At 41.0% G+C, this 15,684-nt stretch overlaps 1 protein-coding gene across 1 annotated transcript in view; it reads left to right on the top strand.

The window, feature by feature from the left end:
- ARAP2 (ArfGAP with RhoGAP domain, ankyrin repeat and PH domain 2) overlaps positions 1 to 15,169 on the top strand; it is a gene marked incomplete at its 5' end in the record, with an annotated part of 134,152 nt that extends 118,983 nt beyond the window's left edge. The window contains 3 exons of the mRNA XM_081960293.1: positions 1,729 to 1,792; positions 8,204 to 8,338; positions 11,873 to 15,169. Of these exons, the coding sequence (XP_081816419.1) occupies positions 1,729 to 1,792; positions 8,204 to 8,338; positions 11,873 to 12,199 (526 nt within the window). The 3' untranslated portion in view covers positions 12,200 to 15,169. The remainder of the gene's footprint in view (positions 1 to 1,728; positions 1,793 to 8,203; positions 8,339 to 11,872) is intronic.
- Positions 15,170 to 15,684: the final 515 nt, after the last annotated feature.

Below are 15,684 nucleotides of genomic sequence, written 5' to 3'. Positions count from 1 at the left end.
TTGAGGCTTTCCCTCCTTATGGAGGGTGTCAATGATGGTTTTCTGCACAACTGTCAGGTCAGCAGTCTTTCCCATGATTGTGATTCCTACTGAACCAGACTGAGAGACCATTTAAAGGCTCAGGAACCCTTTGCAGGCCTTATGGCTTAATTAGCTGCTTAGAGTGGAACACTTTGAGCCTAGAATATTGCACCTTTTCACAATATTCTAATTTTCTGAGATGGTGGATTTGGGGTTTTCATGAGCTGTAAGCCATAATCATCACAATTATGACAAATCATGGCTTGAACTATCTTGCTTTGCATGTAATGAGTCTTATCTCACATGTTGGTTTCACCTTTTAAATTGCATTACTGAAATAAATGAACTTTTGCACGATATTCTAATTTTCCCCTGTATATTAGTCAGTTTAATATATCATGTATGGTATACTGTAGGGCTCCATATAATGAACAACCCGTCAGCTATCACTCTTGTTTCATTTTTAAATTTTTTTGTTAATCCATTGTTGTATTAGTTTGTTTCATTATATGTTGGCCAGAGTGGAAAGAGCCATTATACAACATAGATAAATAGATAAATAGATGGATGGATGGATAGATGTAGATAGATAGATTTATGATAGATAGATAGATGACAGTAAAGATAGGTAGATAGGTGGGTGGGTGGCTAGATGTTAGATGGATGGATGGCTAGATGATAGATAGATATATGATAGATAGATGATAGATAGATAGATGATAGATAGATAGATAGATAGATAGATGATAGATGATAGATAGATAGATAGATAGATAGATAGATAGATAGATAGATAGATAGATAGATGATAGATAGATGATAGGTAGCTAGCTAGATAGATGGATGATAGGTAGCTAGCTAGCTAGCTAGCTAGACAGACAGACAGACAGACAGACAGACAGACAGAGATAGATAAGCAGAGAGATAGAGGGATGTATGGGTGGATGTATGGATGTATGTATGGATAAATGGCAGTAGGAACAGGTGAGGGGGTGGGGGTTGAGGAGTCAGGGGATAGATAGATAGATAGATAGATAGATAGATAGATAGATAGATAGATGATAGATAGATAGATAGATAGATAGATAGATAGATAGATGATGATAGATAGATAGATAGATAGATAGATAGATAGATAGATAGATAGATAGATAGATAGATGATAGATAGATAAGCAGAAAGATAGATAGATGGATAGAGGAATGAAGGGATAAATGGCAGTAGAAATAGATGGATGGATGGATGGATGGATGGATGGTAAATAGATAGAAAGAGAGAAATGATAGAGATAAATAGATAGAGGAAGTGGGTGTCTCTCTTTTTCATTCCCAAAATATCTAATCAGTTGAAGGCTTCCCCAAAGAAATCTACAGGCAAGCAGATTGATCCCTCAAATGACATCCTGCCTACTTAGATCAGTCGAAAGCTTAATTCAATGGACACTGGATTCCTCTTTGAGGAATAGGAAACCTTGCAATGAAAATCAATTATCTAGCAATAATAACATCTGCCTTCTGACACACACACACAGAGAGAGAGAGAGTATGTCTTGGCTGTACTTTGACTCCATTCTTTATTCTTGTTTAATTTATTCTAGCTAAGGACTGTTTAGCTTCCAGGCAGCTAAAGGCTTTTCCTTCTCAGAATTGCATGAGGATTGAATCTATTATGGCAGGGGAAGTGAATTCATATTCATTTGTCTTCTAGGTATTTGTGTTGTGATGGACAGAATTCTCAGCTGGAATGGCTGAACAGCATTTTTATGGCTCAGGTATTTGTCTCGCTTTCTTTTTCACATTCAAATTGCACTCGGCTCTGAAAAGTACATTTGAATTGCAATAGTTGCATATTATATGCTTCTGTACTTTTTTTTATTTATCTATGGACGTACACGCTCATTTGAGCAAGAAAACTACATATTCAAAGGTCAGTGCATATATAGTGGCATCAGCAGATATTTTTTGAATAAAATCTACACTCCAGTTCTACAGAATATGATTGGCTAATGTGGTTCTCCCAATCACAGCCTCTTTACAGACACTGTCTCTGTTCTTGTCATCATTTCCTCATTCCCTTATTTGTTCATCTCAAAATCCTTGATGTGTCAGTTCCCTAACAAATGCCTCCATTCAAATGTGTGTTGAGATGATGATAGATAATAGATAGATAGATGATAGATAGATGATTCTAGATAGATAGATAGATAGATAGATAGATAGATAGATAGATAGATAGGGAGAGAGGGAGAGAGGGAGAGAGGGAGGGAGGGAGAGAGATGATAGATCATAGATGGAGAATGGATGGAGAGAGAGAGAGAGAAAGATAATGGATGGATGGATGGATGGATGGATGGATAGATAGATAGATAGATAGATAGATAGATAGATAGATAGATAGATAGATGATATAATAGATGATACACAGAGAGATAATATATGGATGGATGGATGGATGGATGGATGGGGAGAGAGAGATGGTTAGATGATGATAGATAGATAGATAGATAGATAGATAGATAGATAGATAGATAGATAGATAGATAGATGAGAGAGAAAGAGAGAGATGATAGATAATGGAGAATATATAGATGGATGGATGGATGGATGGATGGATGGATGGAGAGAGAGAAAGAAGAGAAAGATTATGTATGTATGTATGTATGTATGTATGTATGTATGTATGTATGTATGTATGTATGGATAGATCGATAGATAGATGATAGATAGATAATATATAAGTATAAATATAATCTTTATTGTCATTATACTTAAATACAATGAAATTGGTTCAAAATATATCGATGGATGGATGAATAGATAATGGATGGGTGGGTGGATAGATAGAGAGAGGGGGGAGATGTGAGAGAGATGATAGATGGTATCATCTAGATATATGAATGGATGGAGAGAGAAAAAGAAAGAAAGAAAGATTGATGGATGGATGGATAGATAGATAGATATAGAGATAGAGATAATAGATGATAGAGGGACAGAGATATGGATGGATGAATGGAAAGAGAGAGAGATGGTTTGATAGATAGATAGATAGATGATAGATAGATAGACAGACAGACAGACAGACAGACAGACAGACAGATAGATAGATAGAATGAATAATGGATGGATGGATGAATACCATGTTTACCCAAAATTCTTTTGCCCCATGAAATATGGCCTTGGGCTTATTATAGGGGGAAGGCTTATTGTTTTGGGGTTGGCGGGCAGCTGCTCCCTTGCAAACTAGCTCCCAAAGAGCCGGGCACAGCCTCAGTGGCAAAGCAGCCATGAGGTGACCACACTCATGAGCAGGCGCCCAGCAAACCACCTCTCCAGCCGGGCAGAACGCCATTCACTGACCTAGGGGGGGTATCCCTAAGGCGCCAAGACACATGGCACTCTGCCCGCTCCCCAGCTCCCGCGGCTTGGCACATGGATACCCCCTAGGTCAGTGCATGGAGCTCTGCCTGTTCCGCCCCCGCCGCACTCCGAGCATAACTTCTTGTCCGGCTTACAAACTTCCAAACTCAGCTGCTGAGTCTTCCAGCAGCGACTGCTCTATGAGTGTGCTCTATGGTTGTGGGCTGGCTGCTGGAAGACTCTCTGTCCGGAAGACTCTCTGTCTGGCAGCCGGCCCACAACCATAGAGCACACTCCTAGAGCGGCTGCTGCTGGAAGACTCGGCAGCCAAGTTTTGGAGTTTGTAAGCCATAGAAGAAGTTATGCTTGGAGTACGGCGGGGGCAGAACAGGCGCTCGCGCAACCCCCCTCTCCAGCTGGGCAGAGCTCCAGCACTGAGCTAGGGGTATCCTGAATGTGCCAAGCCACGGGAGCTGGGGAGCAGGCAGAGTGTCACAGCCACCCGGCAACTCCCCCCACCGGCCAGGCAGAATGCCACTCCCCAATCTAGCGGTATTCCGAAGGCGCCAAGCAACATGAGCACCTTTCCCCTCTGGCTCCAGCGGCTTGGCGCCTTCTAGGTCGGTGAGCGGTGCTCTTCCTGGCCGGAGGGGGGGGGTTGTCCAGGGGGCTTATTTTTGGGGGTGGGCTTATATTTTTGCCCACGCGAAAAATGTGGCAAGGCGTTAGTTTCAGGACAGGTCATATTTTTGGGGAAATACGGTAGATAATGGATGGTTGGATGGTTGGATAGATAGATAGATAGATAGATAGATGATAGATAGATAGATAGATAGATAGATAGATAGATGATAGATAGATAGATAGATGATAGATAGATAGTTAGATGATACATAGATAGATGATAGATAGATAGATAGATAGATAGATAGATAGATAGATAGATAGATAGATAGATAGATAGATAGATAGATGATAGAGAGATAATATAGATAGATAGATAGATAGATAGATAGATAGATAGATAGATAGATAGATAGATGATAGAGAGATAATATAGATAGATAGATAGATAGATAGATAGATGATAGATAGATAGATGATAGATAGATAGATGATACATAGATAGATAGATAGATAGATAGATAGATAGATAGATAGATAGATAGATGATAGATAGATAGATAGATAGATAGATGATAGAGAGATAATATAGATAGATAGATAGATAGATAGATAGATAGATAGATAGATAGATAGATAGATAGATAGATAGATAGCCGGAGGGGGGGGGTTGTCCAGGGGGCTTATTTTTGGGGGTGGGCTTATATTTTTGCCCACGCGAAAAATGTGGCAAGGCGTTAGTTTCAGGACAGGTCATATTTTTGGGGAAATACGGTAGATAATGGATGGTTGGATGGTTGGATAGATAGATAGATGATAGATAGATAGATAGATAGATAGATAGATAGATAGATAGATAGATAGATGATACATAGATAGATGATAGATAGATAGATAGATAGATAGATAGATAGATAGATAGATAGATGATATAGAGATAATATAGATAGATAGATAGATAGATAGATAGATAGATAGATAGATGATAGATAGATAGATAGATAGATAGATAGATAGATAGATGATAGATAGATAGATAGATGATAGATAGATAGATAGATAGATAGATAGATAGATAGATGATAGATAGATGATAGATAGATAGATAGATAGATAGATAGATAGATGATAGAGAGATAATATAGATAGATAGATAGATAGATAGATAGATAGATGATAGATAGATAGATGATAGATAGATAGATAGATAGATAGATAATAGATAGATAGATAGATAGATAGATAGATGATAGATAGATAGATAGATAGATGATACATAGATAGATAGATAGATAGATAGATGATAGATAGATAGATAGATAGATAGATGATAGAGAGATAATATAGATAGATAGATAGATAGATAGATAGATAGATAGATAGATAGATAGATAGATAGATAGATAGATAGATAGATAGCCGGAGGGGGGGGTTGTCCAGGGGGCTTATTTTTGGGGGTGGGCTTATATTTTTGCCCACGCGAAAAATGTGGCAAGGCGTTAGTTTCAGGACAGGTCATATTTTTGGGGAAATACGGTAGATAATGGATGGTTGGATGGTTGGATAGATAGATAGATAGATGATAGATAGATAGATAGATAGATAGATGATAGATGATACATAGATAGATGATAGATAGATAGATAGATAGATAGATAGATAGATAGATAGATAGATAGATAGATAGATAGATGATATAGAGATAATATAGATAGATAGATAGATAGATAGATAGATAGATAGATAGATAGATAGATAGATAGATGATAGATAGATAGATAGATAGATAGATAGATAGATGATAGATAGATAGATAGATGATAGATAGATAGATAGATAGATAGATGATAGATAGATGATAGATAGATAGATAGATAGATAGATAGATAGATAGATAGATGATAGATAGATGATAGATAGATAGATAGATAGATAGATAGATAGATAGATAGATAGATAGATAGATAAATGTTCACAGTGAAATGAACAGCTTTGCAGCTTGTGTAAAAAGCAGGGTTATCCATAATTTTAATCATTCCATTTATAAGCTCGTAAGAGCATATTGATTAACATTCTTGAGAAAATAGGTTGGTCTGGAAATCAGAAAAGGCCGACTCCCTCTACAAAGAGAGTCCACATATTACCATAGATATTCTAATTTAATGCAGGTTTGTAGCTGTTTAGGCATAACTTCCATTTTCTCAAGGAAGACTTAACACTTCATTAACCTCAATTACTTTCCAGATTTTACTCCTCTAACATGTTGGCTTGATCTGGGTCTTTGGTTTTTGTTTTTGTTTTCCATTCCTTACCTACAGGAAGTATATATTATTGTCATTTGATATTTCCCTAGCTTTCTGGAGATGCTCAATCTGCTTCATTTTTATTCTCAACTTTCTCCTTTATTCTTATTTTTTAAATATTCCACACACACACAAACCAGGGGTGAAATGTTATCGGTTTGGGCCAGTTTGCTGATACCAGTAGTACAATGATACTGGTTCACTTGGACCATTACTAAAAATGCTATTAGTTCGCTTGAACCGGTAGTTAAAAAAAAAAAAAGCTTTAAAATGTAAACAAAAGAGCAGAATGGCTGATTGTCACACAGCTGTTCTCTGGCACTTTTTAATATTTTTTTTATCATTTTTTATTAGGTAGTAAAAAAAGGCTTAAAAAAGGTTCTGATGATCAGCTGTGACAATCAGCTGTGCCGCGCAATCATAGGAACCTTTGTGTGTGTGTGAAGTCTGCCTGCTTTTGCATTGTGTGTTAGTCAATTGTGTGGCTTTTGTGTTATTTTTGTGTAAAGTGTGATCGTCTGTTTTTGAGCTCTGTGAGGTTCCTGCTTGGCACAGGGGCCATTTTGTGTGAAGTCCAGCTGCTTTGGCATTGTGTGTGAGTCAGTTGTGTAGCTTTTGTGTTATTTTTGTGCAAAGTGTGATAGTTTGCTTTTGAGCTCTCTGTGACTGTGAGGTTCTTGCTTGTTGCTCACCCAGTCACATGGCCACCAAGCCACACCCACAGAACCGATAGGAGAAAAAATTGAATTTCACCACTGACACATACCCTTCGAAGCAAAAAAACCAAAATATTTTTGGTGGCAATTTTCAAGTTACGCATGATTGAAATACTGACTTTAGTAACAATAGCTTCAGCACTTCAAACTCAACTCATTTTGGCTTGGTCCGGTCCCAGGAACAATTGTGATGAGTCTAGAATTTCTAATTCATTGTTGTGTCTGGAGCATATACTATATTTATCCCGTCTGCCTGTGAGTAACTGAAATTACACATTTCTACAATCAGCTTCCACTTTAGAAGCTTCGCTGATTAAATTCTCCATCTGAAATCACCTCCTCATTTCGGTAGGGCAAGCTGGTAATTTGTTCCCGGAGCAATGTTGCATTTAGTAAATCCCTTTGTCCTATTAAAGCTAACATTATTATTTTGATTCCCCTTTATATTTAGACCAAGAATAATCCTAGGCCTTTATTTCCACAGTCTCAGAGCAGCCCAATTGCTTGAAAATCAACATCACAATTACCTTGCCACTTTATTTGTTTGTTTGTTTGTTTATTGATAACACGGCCTTGCCTGGATATTTATTTATAGGGGGGGAAAATTAGAAAAAAAAACGTAATTTCTAATGCTGGATTTCCCCCCGTTACCAGAGGGAGCCCCCCTTGTGGAGTACCGTGAAGCCGTTACTATGGCAACTCCACTGCCCGCCCACCCGGGCAATATCCTGTCTTATGCAATCGCCGTGCTTTTGACGCAGCACGCGTGTGCGAAAGGCGTGCATGCGAGTCAAGCTATCTCATCTTATACAATTGCCGGGTTTTTGATGCAGCATGCATGCGTGCAAGGTGCACGTGTGAGTGAAGCTATCCCGTCCTATACAATTGCCATGTTTTTGATGCAATGCATATCTGCGTTCACATTTTTGATTCTGGGAGAAACGGTTGTTAAGTTAAACAAAGCCCACCTCTGCTTGGGACCAGGTTATTGGAGGGACTGCCTAGAGGGCCTCCAAGGTCTAACTCTTCCAACTCTGTTGTTCCGTTAACATGGACCTCCGTGGGCTTCCAGAACATTCGTTTTGTACATACTCGGCCCTTCCGAATGATTCGCAAATGGTTTGCTATGCTTCCTCCTGATGATGGTAACAAAAGTGATCAATGAAAGTTATCTCTCCCTTAGCGCAACACATTGGGTCCACCAAGCGGGAAGACAAGGAAGCCATCTAGTACGAAAAATCCAAAAATCGTCGGGCTGCCTTTAATACCAATTCAGCACCACCAAAGTCTCCCAAGAGCTAAAGCCAGCGTAGCAGAGGTAATAGCAATAACACTTCGACTTATACCCCGCTTCTCAGTCCTTTTGCAGCCCCTTCTAATCGGTTTACAGAGTCAAACACTTGCCCCCAACAATCTGTGTTCTTACATGCCTCTCACCGGCCAGCTGATTTCCGGGTCTCTGCTGAGCATGTGCGGGTGGTGGGGCGCATGAAGGAGACATGTGTGCATGGGCGGAGGGGTCACATGTGCATGTGCAGGGGGAGTACTGGAGTGGCCCGTTTTTGTTCCCAGGAGGCTGCAGGGAGGCCTACTAGGCCTAAAACTGGGCGGGTGGGGGCGCGTGCATATGCACGGGGCGGGGGGAGCACAGGGATGTAATGAGCGCATGTGCCGGAGGCGGGGTGTGGGGGTGTCATGCACATTGCATTATGGGTTTTCGTACGCAACAGCAAAAAGGTCAGCCATCATTGGTCTGTACATCCTGTACTATTTGGATGTGCATTTTATGTGTGTGTTTTTCTCTGTAAATGCAGAGTGGATTTTATCAGCTTATGTTTTCGATAAATCAAATGGGACACTTTTCGAATTAATTAAATGAATGTAATGTTCGCCTTTGTAAATCTCTGCTATGCCCCAGGAAACCCTAAACAACAACGTTAAGTCTTGAACGGTGTGTATTTTAGAAACAGAGCAGTAAATTAAGCCTGATCTGGAACTCAGTAATAGATTTTTACATTTTATTGTTCTTTGGAGTCAAAACAAAACCAAACCAGGAGTGGCCCTTGCACCTTAGCCACCAAATTTTATTTGCGTCTTCAAAATCTTTGAGGATGTAACATAAGTTCCTCCCAGGAACCTTTTGAATAGAAGCGTTTTTTTAAATAAAGTTTTCATTTTCATAACATACAACCATAAGTATACTATTACATAGCCAACATTGTATTGTATTATGAAATGTTTACATCAATTTGTCTTGCCATCAACTCCCAAAAAACAATTATTGGCTTTTCTGCTCTCCATACACCAGGGGTGTCCAAACTTGGCAACTTTAAGACTTGTGGACTTCAACTCCCAGAATTCCCCAGCCAGCAGAGCTGGCTGGGGAATTCTGGGAGTTGAAGTCCACAAGTCTTAAAGTTGCCAAGTTTGGACACCCCTGCCATACACCAAATTTGTACCTTATGCGTCACTTTTTTCTCCCTCTTTCCTCCACCTCCTTATCTCCTTTCTTCCCTCCGTCGCCTTTCTCTTCTGTACTTCCCCTTCCACTCTCCTTCTCCTCTCCCCTTTCCACTCCTTCTTTCTCTCCCCCTCCCCTGCCCTCTCTTCTATTCCTCTCTTCTTCCCTTACCTCTCCCCTCTACTTCACCTGAGTAGAAGCATTTCATGCGATCTCTAGATGAAGTAGGTAGAAAATTTACAGTCTTGTCTTTTCCCATCCACTCAATTAGAAATCCCTCAAAACATATGGGAGCACAACAGATGGCTTGTCCGTGTGGATATTGTTCATTTTTTTTTTGAGCTGGCAATTTGGGAATACCAAAGAAACTTTTCATACATGATGAATGATAACAGCGGCAATATAAACTTCTGCTGACTTTCAAGCATCTGGATTCTTTCGCTCAAAATTGCTTTCCTGCTGTTTTTCCTTCCTCCGTGTCTGTTCTATACAGGTAGTCCTCGATTTAAAACAGTTCATTTAGTGACTGCTTGAAGTTACTGTTCTGACCTAGGCTTCTTTAAAAAGCATGAAGCAGAGTCTTGGTCCCGGCAAAAACTCTTTTATTTGCACGACTGTGAATTCCTTTCATTCACAGTCAGAAAGGCTTGGCAAACAGTCTTTCAGAGGAATGTTTATCAACACGAACCTTATCTGGCTTGGTGAGCTGCCAGATAATGAGTTGCCAAAGGCAGGGCAAGGCAACACGTGGCACAGAGTCTCTTATAGTCACAAACAGAACTTTCCACTCTTGAAACGACCGAAGGAACGAATTGTTACCTGCAATTCGCTCCTCTTTTGTTTCCTATGGGAAGGGCCAATCACCTCCAAGGTGTGGCTTTACTCCCAAGTCGACCCTGCTTTCTTAGTTGTTCTTGTTGTTAGGGTTCCCCAAAACACCCCCAATGAAATTAAAAAAGGCTTGTGTTTCCTCAAAGTTCCACTTTATTAGAGATGTCATTTTGGCACATCTGGGAAAACCCGAATCTGAAAGCTTCCAGGTTTTCCCACCCAGTTGAAAGTTCAAGATCCTGCCTCGACACCCTTAGGTTCATCACATGGTCCAATCTTTCACTGCCATGAAGGCAGATTCCTCCCATCCAGTTCCGGCCAGGTTCAGAGACAAAAGTGACCTTGACTTTCTAAGAAGAATGTTATTATGGCTACACATCACCCAACTGCATATAATCCCCACTCTCATTTTCCCACAGTAGAAAGTGTGGCAGGCCTGAAATCCTAAAAGAAAAGATGGCTTGCAAGTCTGATACTTGTCTTCTGGCAGCTCTGCGCATGAGCACACTGGGAACAGGCTCCAGCTGTTCCTCTGCCTCACTGCTGCCTAGCTTCCTCTCTGCCTCTGATGCAGAGCCCTTGTCTGAGCTTTCCTCAGCCCCTAGGACTGGGCCATGTTCCTCCTCACTGTCTGACTCTTCTGCCAGCTTTGCTGGCCACCGGCGGGACACAACCGTTGCCACGACTTATGACCGTCTTTCACACTTTCATTGCAGCATGTGCGTCAGGGGTGTCAAACTTGATTTCATTGAGGGTCACATCAGGGTTGTATTTGACCTCGGGGGCTGGAATGGGCATGGCCAGCTTGATGTCACTTGTGTTGGGGGTGCCTGTGGTGGCTCAAACACTCTGTCAGTGAAAATGGGCTCCCGGCTGTGACAGCTTTCTACAACCCTCTGCCAGTGAAAATGGAGCTCAGGAGGACTGCCATCCATTTTTGCTGGCAGAAACCACAGGCCTGTCCTCTATCTATCTATCTATCTATCTATCTATCTATCTATCTATCTATCTATCTATCTATCTATCTATCTATCTATCTAATCTATCTCTCCCCCCCTCTCTCATCTATATCTACCTATCATTCAGAGGTGAGTTTTACATAAATTTACCACCGGTTCGCCCTGCGCGTGCCCGCTCACTTCATGAGTGTGCATACCTTCCACGCATGCACTTTACTTGTGCACACAACTTACAAAATGTGACTAAATAGGATGGCATAGAGCCAGGGTACCCTCAGGTAATCACTACCAGTTCACCCAAACCAGTCTAATCCGGCTGAATACCACCTCTGCTATCTATCTATCTATCTATCTATCTATCTATCTATCTATCTATCTATCTATTATCTATCATCTATCTATCTATCTATCTATCTATCTATCTATCTATCTATCTATCTATCTATCTATCTATCTATCTATCTATCTATCTATCTATCTTATTCATTTGTAAGAATTGAAACCCTTGGAGACTGTCAGAAGGACTGAAGTCCCCAGAGGTAGGCTACCAACAATTGATCTGAATGATTCAGTCTTTAACTTTTTCTCCATCTCTGCCCAGAATTCAAAACTGGAAATGGAACAGGACTTAGCTAGAGAGAAGACCGATTTAAAGGAACGAGTCTCACGGGTTGTCCAACATAAAGAACGAAAGGAGGAAAAAATCTGGAATCAAGGAAGAAAGCATCGCAGCCTGATCTGTTTGGACGACATGGCTGATGATGCGGTGAACTTGGACCGCAGATCCTGCAAAGAATCAAAATCAAGAAGAAATGAGAGCAAAGCAAGCGAAACACACTTGGAAGCTGCGAAGCAGCTGCCAGCAAATGTTCTTCACGAGCTCCACACAGTCTTACAGAAGACCAGAGCTCTCCATGATGAGACTTAGAAGCCCTTTAGATATGGACATCAACGAAATGAATTATTTTAATGTATAGTGTACATACTTTCAATGTATTTAAATGTAAATGTTGAACTAAAAGAGATCAAGTGCTCTCTACCAATTTGGGAGCCTTAATACTTTTGTACTGATACTTGCCCTTCTCGTTATCTACATTTATTTCCCTAAATAATGTTGGTCAACTGTCTATGGAGATTCTCAGCCATCCAGATCGTGGCTGTTCTGAAGGTTCTTTTTCAGAAGGAACCTGGACTTTGTTCTTCCTTGAAGACATTTCGCTTCTCATCCCAGAAGCTTCCTCAGCTCTTTAGAACTGTTCTTTAATTCTTTAGAACTGAAGAAGCTTCTGAAATGAGAAGCAAAACACCTTCAAGGAAAAACAAAGTCCAGGTGCCTTCTGAAAAAGCTCCTTTTTGGGACAATGTTGGTCAAGATTTTCCACCTAGATGGGAAAGTGACAATCAATTGCTTCTCAACAGGAATTTACTGAACGTCACCAGGAAGTATAGAAGTAGGACGTGAAAACAATTCAATAATATTGACCATTCCTTCTGGCTTCTGTGCACACTCAGAAGATAACATGAGAGTAAATGGATAGCGACATGGGCAGTGTATAAAATAACAATAAAATAAAATAAATAAATTTATTTATTTAAAATAAATAAATAAGTAAAATAAAAGAGAAGGCATAATCACTTCCAATTGGCATTTATCTTACCGATATTTGTCATCCAAATGGGAAATCAGCAAACAGCTTTAGGTTAATAATTCCATGGTTAATCAACCCCAGTCTATAACCGTCGTGAGTTCAGTTTTCCTAATCTGATTGCAGTTGGATCAAATTTAGTTACTTTACGGAGAAAAATAGGGAACCTGTTGTGGCCCAGCAGCGGCCGGCTGAGCTGTTGCTGGACTCTGACAGCTCAGACCATTATGGGACTGCTCTGGAGGCTGAGGAAGACTCTGGAGGGCGTTCGGAGTCAGAGCAGGGACTAGAGAGTCCTGTTGGCCACCAGGTGGCGTCTGAGTCAGGGAGCAGTGAGGAAGAACAGGGTGAGGTTGTCCCTGACATACGGATGCAGAGGGCTGATAGGAGAAGGCAGCAGCTGTGGAAACAGGCTCGCAGAAGGAAATAGGACTGATTGGCCCCTCCCAGAGAGCATATAGGTGGAGCAATGGGAGGGAAATTTTGCAGGAAACAACAGTTACAATCTCAGTTTAAAGTTTGAAGAATTCTGTGAGTTCCGTGAGTCTTGTTTTTCATAGATATATTTTTTTCTGGGCTCCTAGCCAAGGGGTGGTTTATCTCCCTCCTTAGTTGTGGCAGACAGCCAAGCCAGCATCAGTGTAATTTGGAGGCCTGGGGACAAAACAGAACCAATCAGTTATTAACACACACACATACACACATACACTTCAGCAGTGGGATTCCAAATCTTTTCCTACCAGTTCCATGAGAGCACACTTTGTGTGCCCATGCGCCTAATGCACGCTTCGTGCATGTGTGTAGCACTCAAAAGACTGCCCCAGGGTCAGCGCTGGTGAGCTGAGCTGTGGTTTCGCTCAGCTGGGGTGCAGCAATTCGCTCTGCCGCGCAATTTAGCTGAGCTAAAGAACAAGGGAATATAGGACAGGGAACAGCGGGGGCGGGAGGTTGGCGCCAATTAGAGATGGTATTTGCCAGTTCTCCGAACTACTCAAAATTTCCGCTACCGGTTCATCAGAACCAGTCCGAACCGGCTGAATACGACATCTGATATATTTCCTCTGTTTTCAGACCTCTGATATACTTCCTCTGTTTTCAGACTGCTCCATTTCCTCAGAGAGTAGGATGGGAGAGGCAAAACAGAGTCAATAGATTTGATTTAGAGGTGTAAACAAAACCTCTCTGTGAATAGGAAATAAGGATTCCTGGGAGAAAATAATATTGTTCAATATTTTTTCCTTTACACATTTTTTTTTACTTCCCAGCATGACAGAATAGCAGAGTTGGAAGGGAGCTTGGAGGTCTTCTAGTCTAACCCCCTGCTCAAGCAGGAGACCCTACACCCGGAGGTGGTCTTCCCCTACTTCCCCTCCCTGTTCGCAAATGTGAGCATGCGCAGCTAGCACAAATGCGCACCGCTTGAAAATGTGCCTAAGTACGACGGCATAGAGCCAGGACAAGTGGGCAGGCCCACCCGTGATTTCCACTACCAGTTCGGGCAGACTGGTCCCAATCGGCTGAATACCACCTCTGCCTATACCATTTCAGACCAACGGTTGTCCAATCTCTTCTTAAAACCTCCGGTGTTGGAACGCCTACAACTTCTGGAGATAAACAGTTCCACCAGTTGATTGTTCTGGCTGTCAGGAAAGTTTCTCCTTAGTTCTGGGTTGCTTCTCTCCTTGCTTAGTTTCCATCCATCGCTTCTTGTCCTGACTTCAGGTGCCTTGGAGAATAGGCTGGGAAATATTTGTTTGCTTTGAAATACAGATTTACAAAACCTGACACTAAATGAAACAATTTCTGCCTTCACGGTCAATCAATGTGACTTAAACTGACTCAACACACACCACACACACACACACAAAATTTAAATCTCATTCCTGACTTTTTCTGCTGGGGAAATCCAACCATGAACAAGTCAACGGGATTCATGCATTATTTGTGGATGATGAAATAATGCTGCTAAAACTATGCTGCTTCATTGCATCGTTGGTTTTTTTCCTTAATTTCTAGGTAACTGGTAGAATCAGGGAAGATCCACAGGAGTTTTGTGATGAGATAAAGTGTTAATTTATTGTACAGACCTGTTGTGTAAATTATCATTGCAGAAATGGCAACACCACATCGGTTGAGTGGGGGAATATCATCAAATCAAGCCCGGATGCGTGAAATAAAAAGGACCTTGTTAAAGCTAACTTGTCTTATCAGCATCCGAAGAACATGCTTCAATTCCACCCAATAGAAATCAAATAAAAACAAATAAATAAATTCCATGTGTCTCCATTCCTTCAATAAATGCTACATTTATTTCTAATGGATAGGCAACCTTCTATTACCAATTGTCCTCGACTTACAGCAGTTCATTTAGTGACCGTTTTAAAACAGGGGTGAAGTGCTCTGAAGTCTGCTACCGGTTTGCTTCGTGCGCGCCGGTGCACCGACACAGCTGATCATCGGCGCTACCAGTTTGGGCTAACCAGTAGTTCTGACAATCAGCTGTGCCGCTTTTTTTCTAATCGCACAGCACAGCTGATTGTTGCACAGCTGATCGTCAGACATACTGGTTAGCCCAAACTGGTAGCATTTCTTTTACTACCAGTTCAAGCGATCCGGTCTGAACTGGTAGCATTTTACCCCTGGTTTAAAGCTACAAAAGCCCTTGAAAAAAATTACTGGTCACTGTTTTTCACAGGAGAAGAGAAGAGTTGAGTTGGAAGGGTCCTTGTAAGGTCTTCTAGTCCAACCCCCTGCTTAGGCAGGAAAC

This window comes from Natrix helvetica, assembly GCF_964273705.1.
Source record: "Natrix helvetica genome assembly, chromosome: 7".
NCBI classification, from domain to species: domain Eukaryota; kingdom Metazoa; phylum Chordata; class Lepidosauria; order Squamata; family Natricidae; genus Natrix; species Natrix helvetica.
The sequence above is the reverse complement of the archived record's forward strand: the minus strand, read 5'-3'. Positions and strand labels throughout refer to the sequence as shown.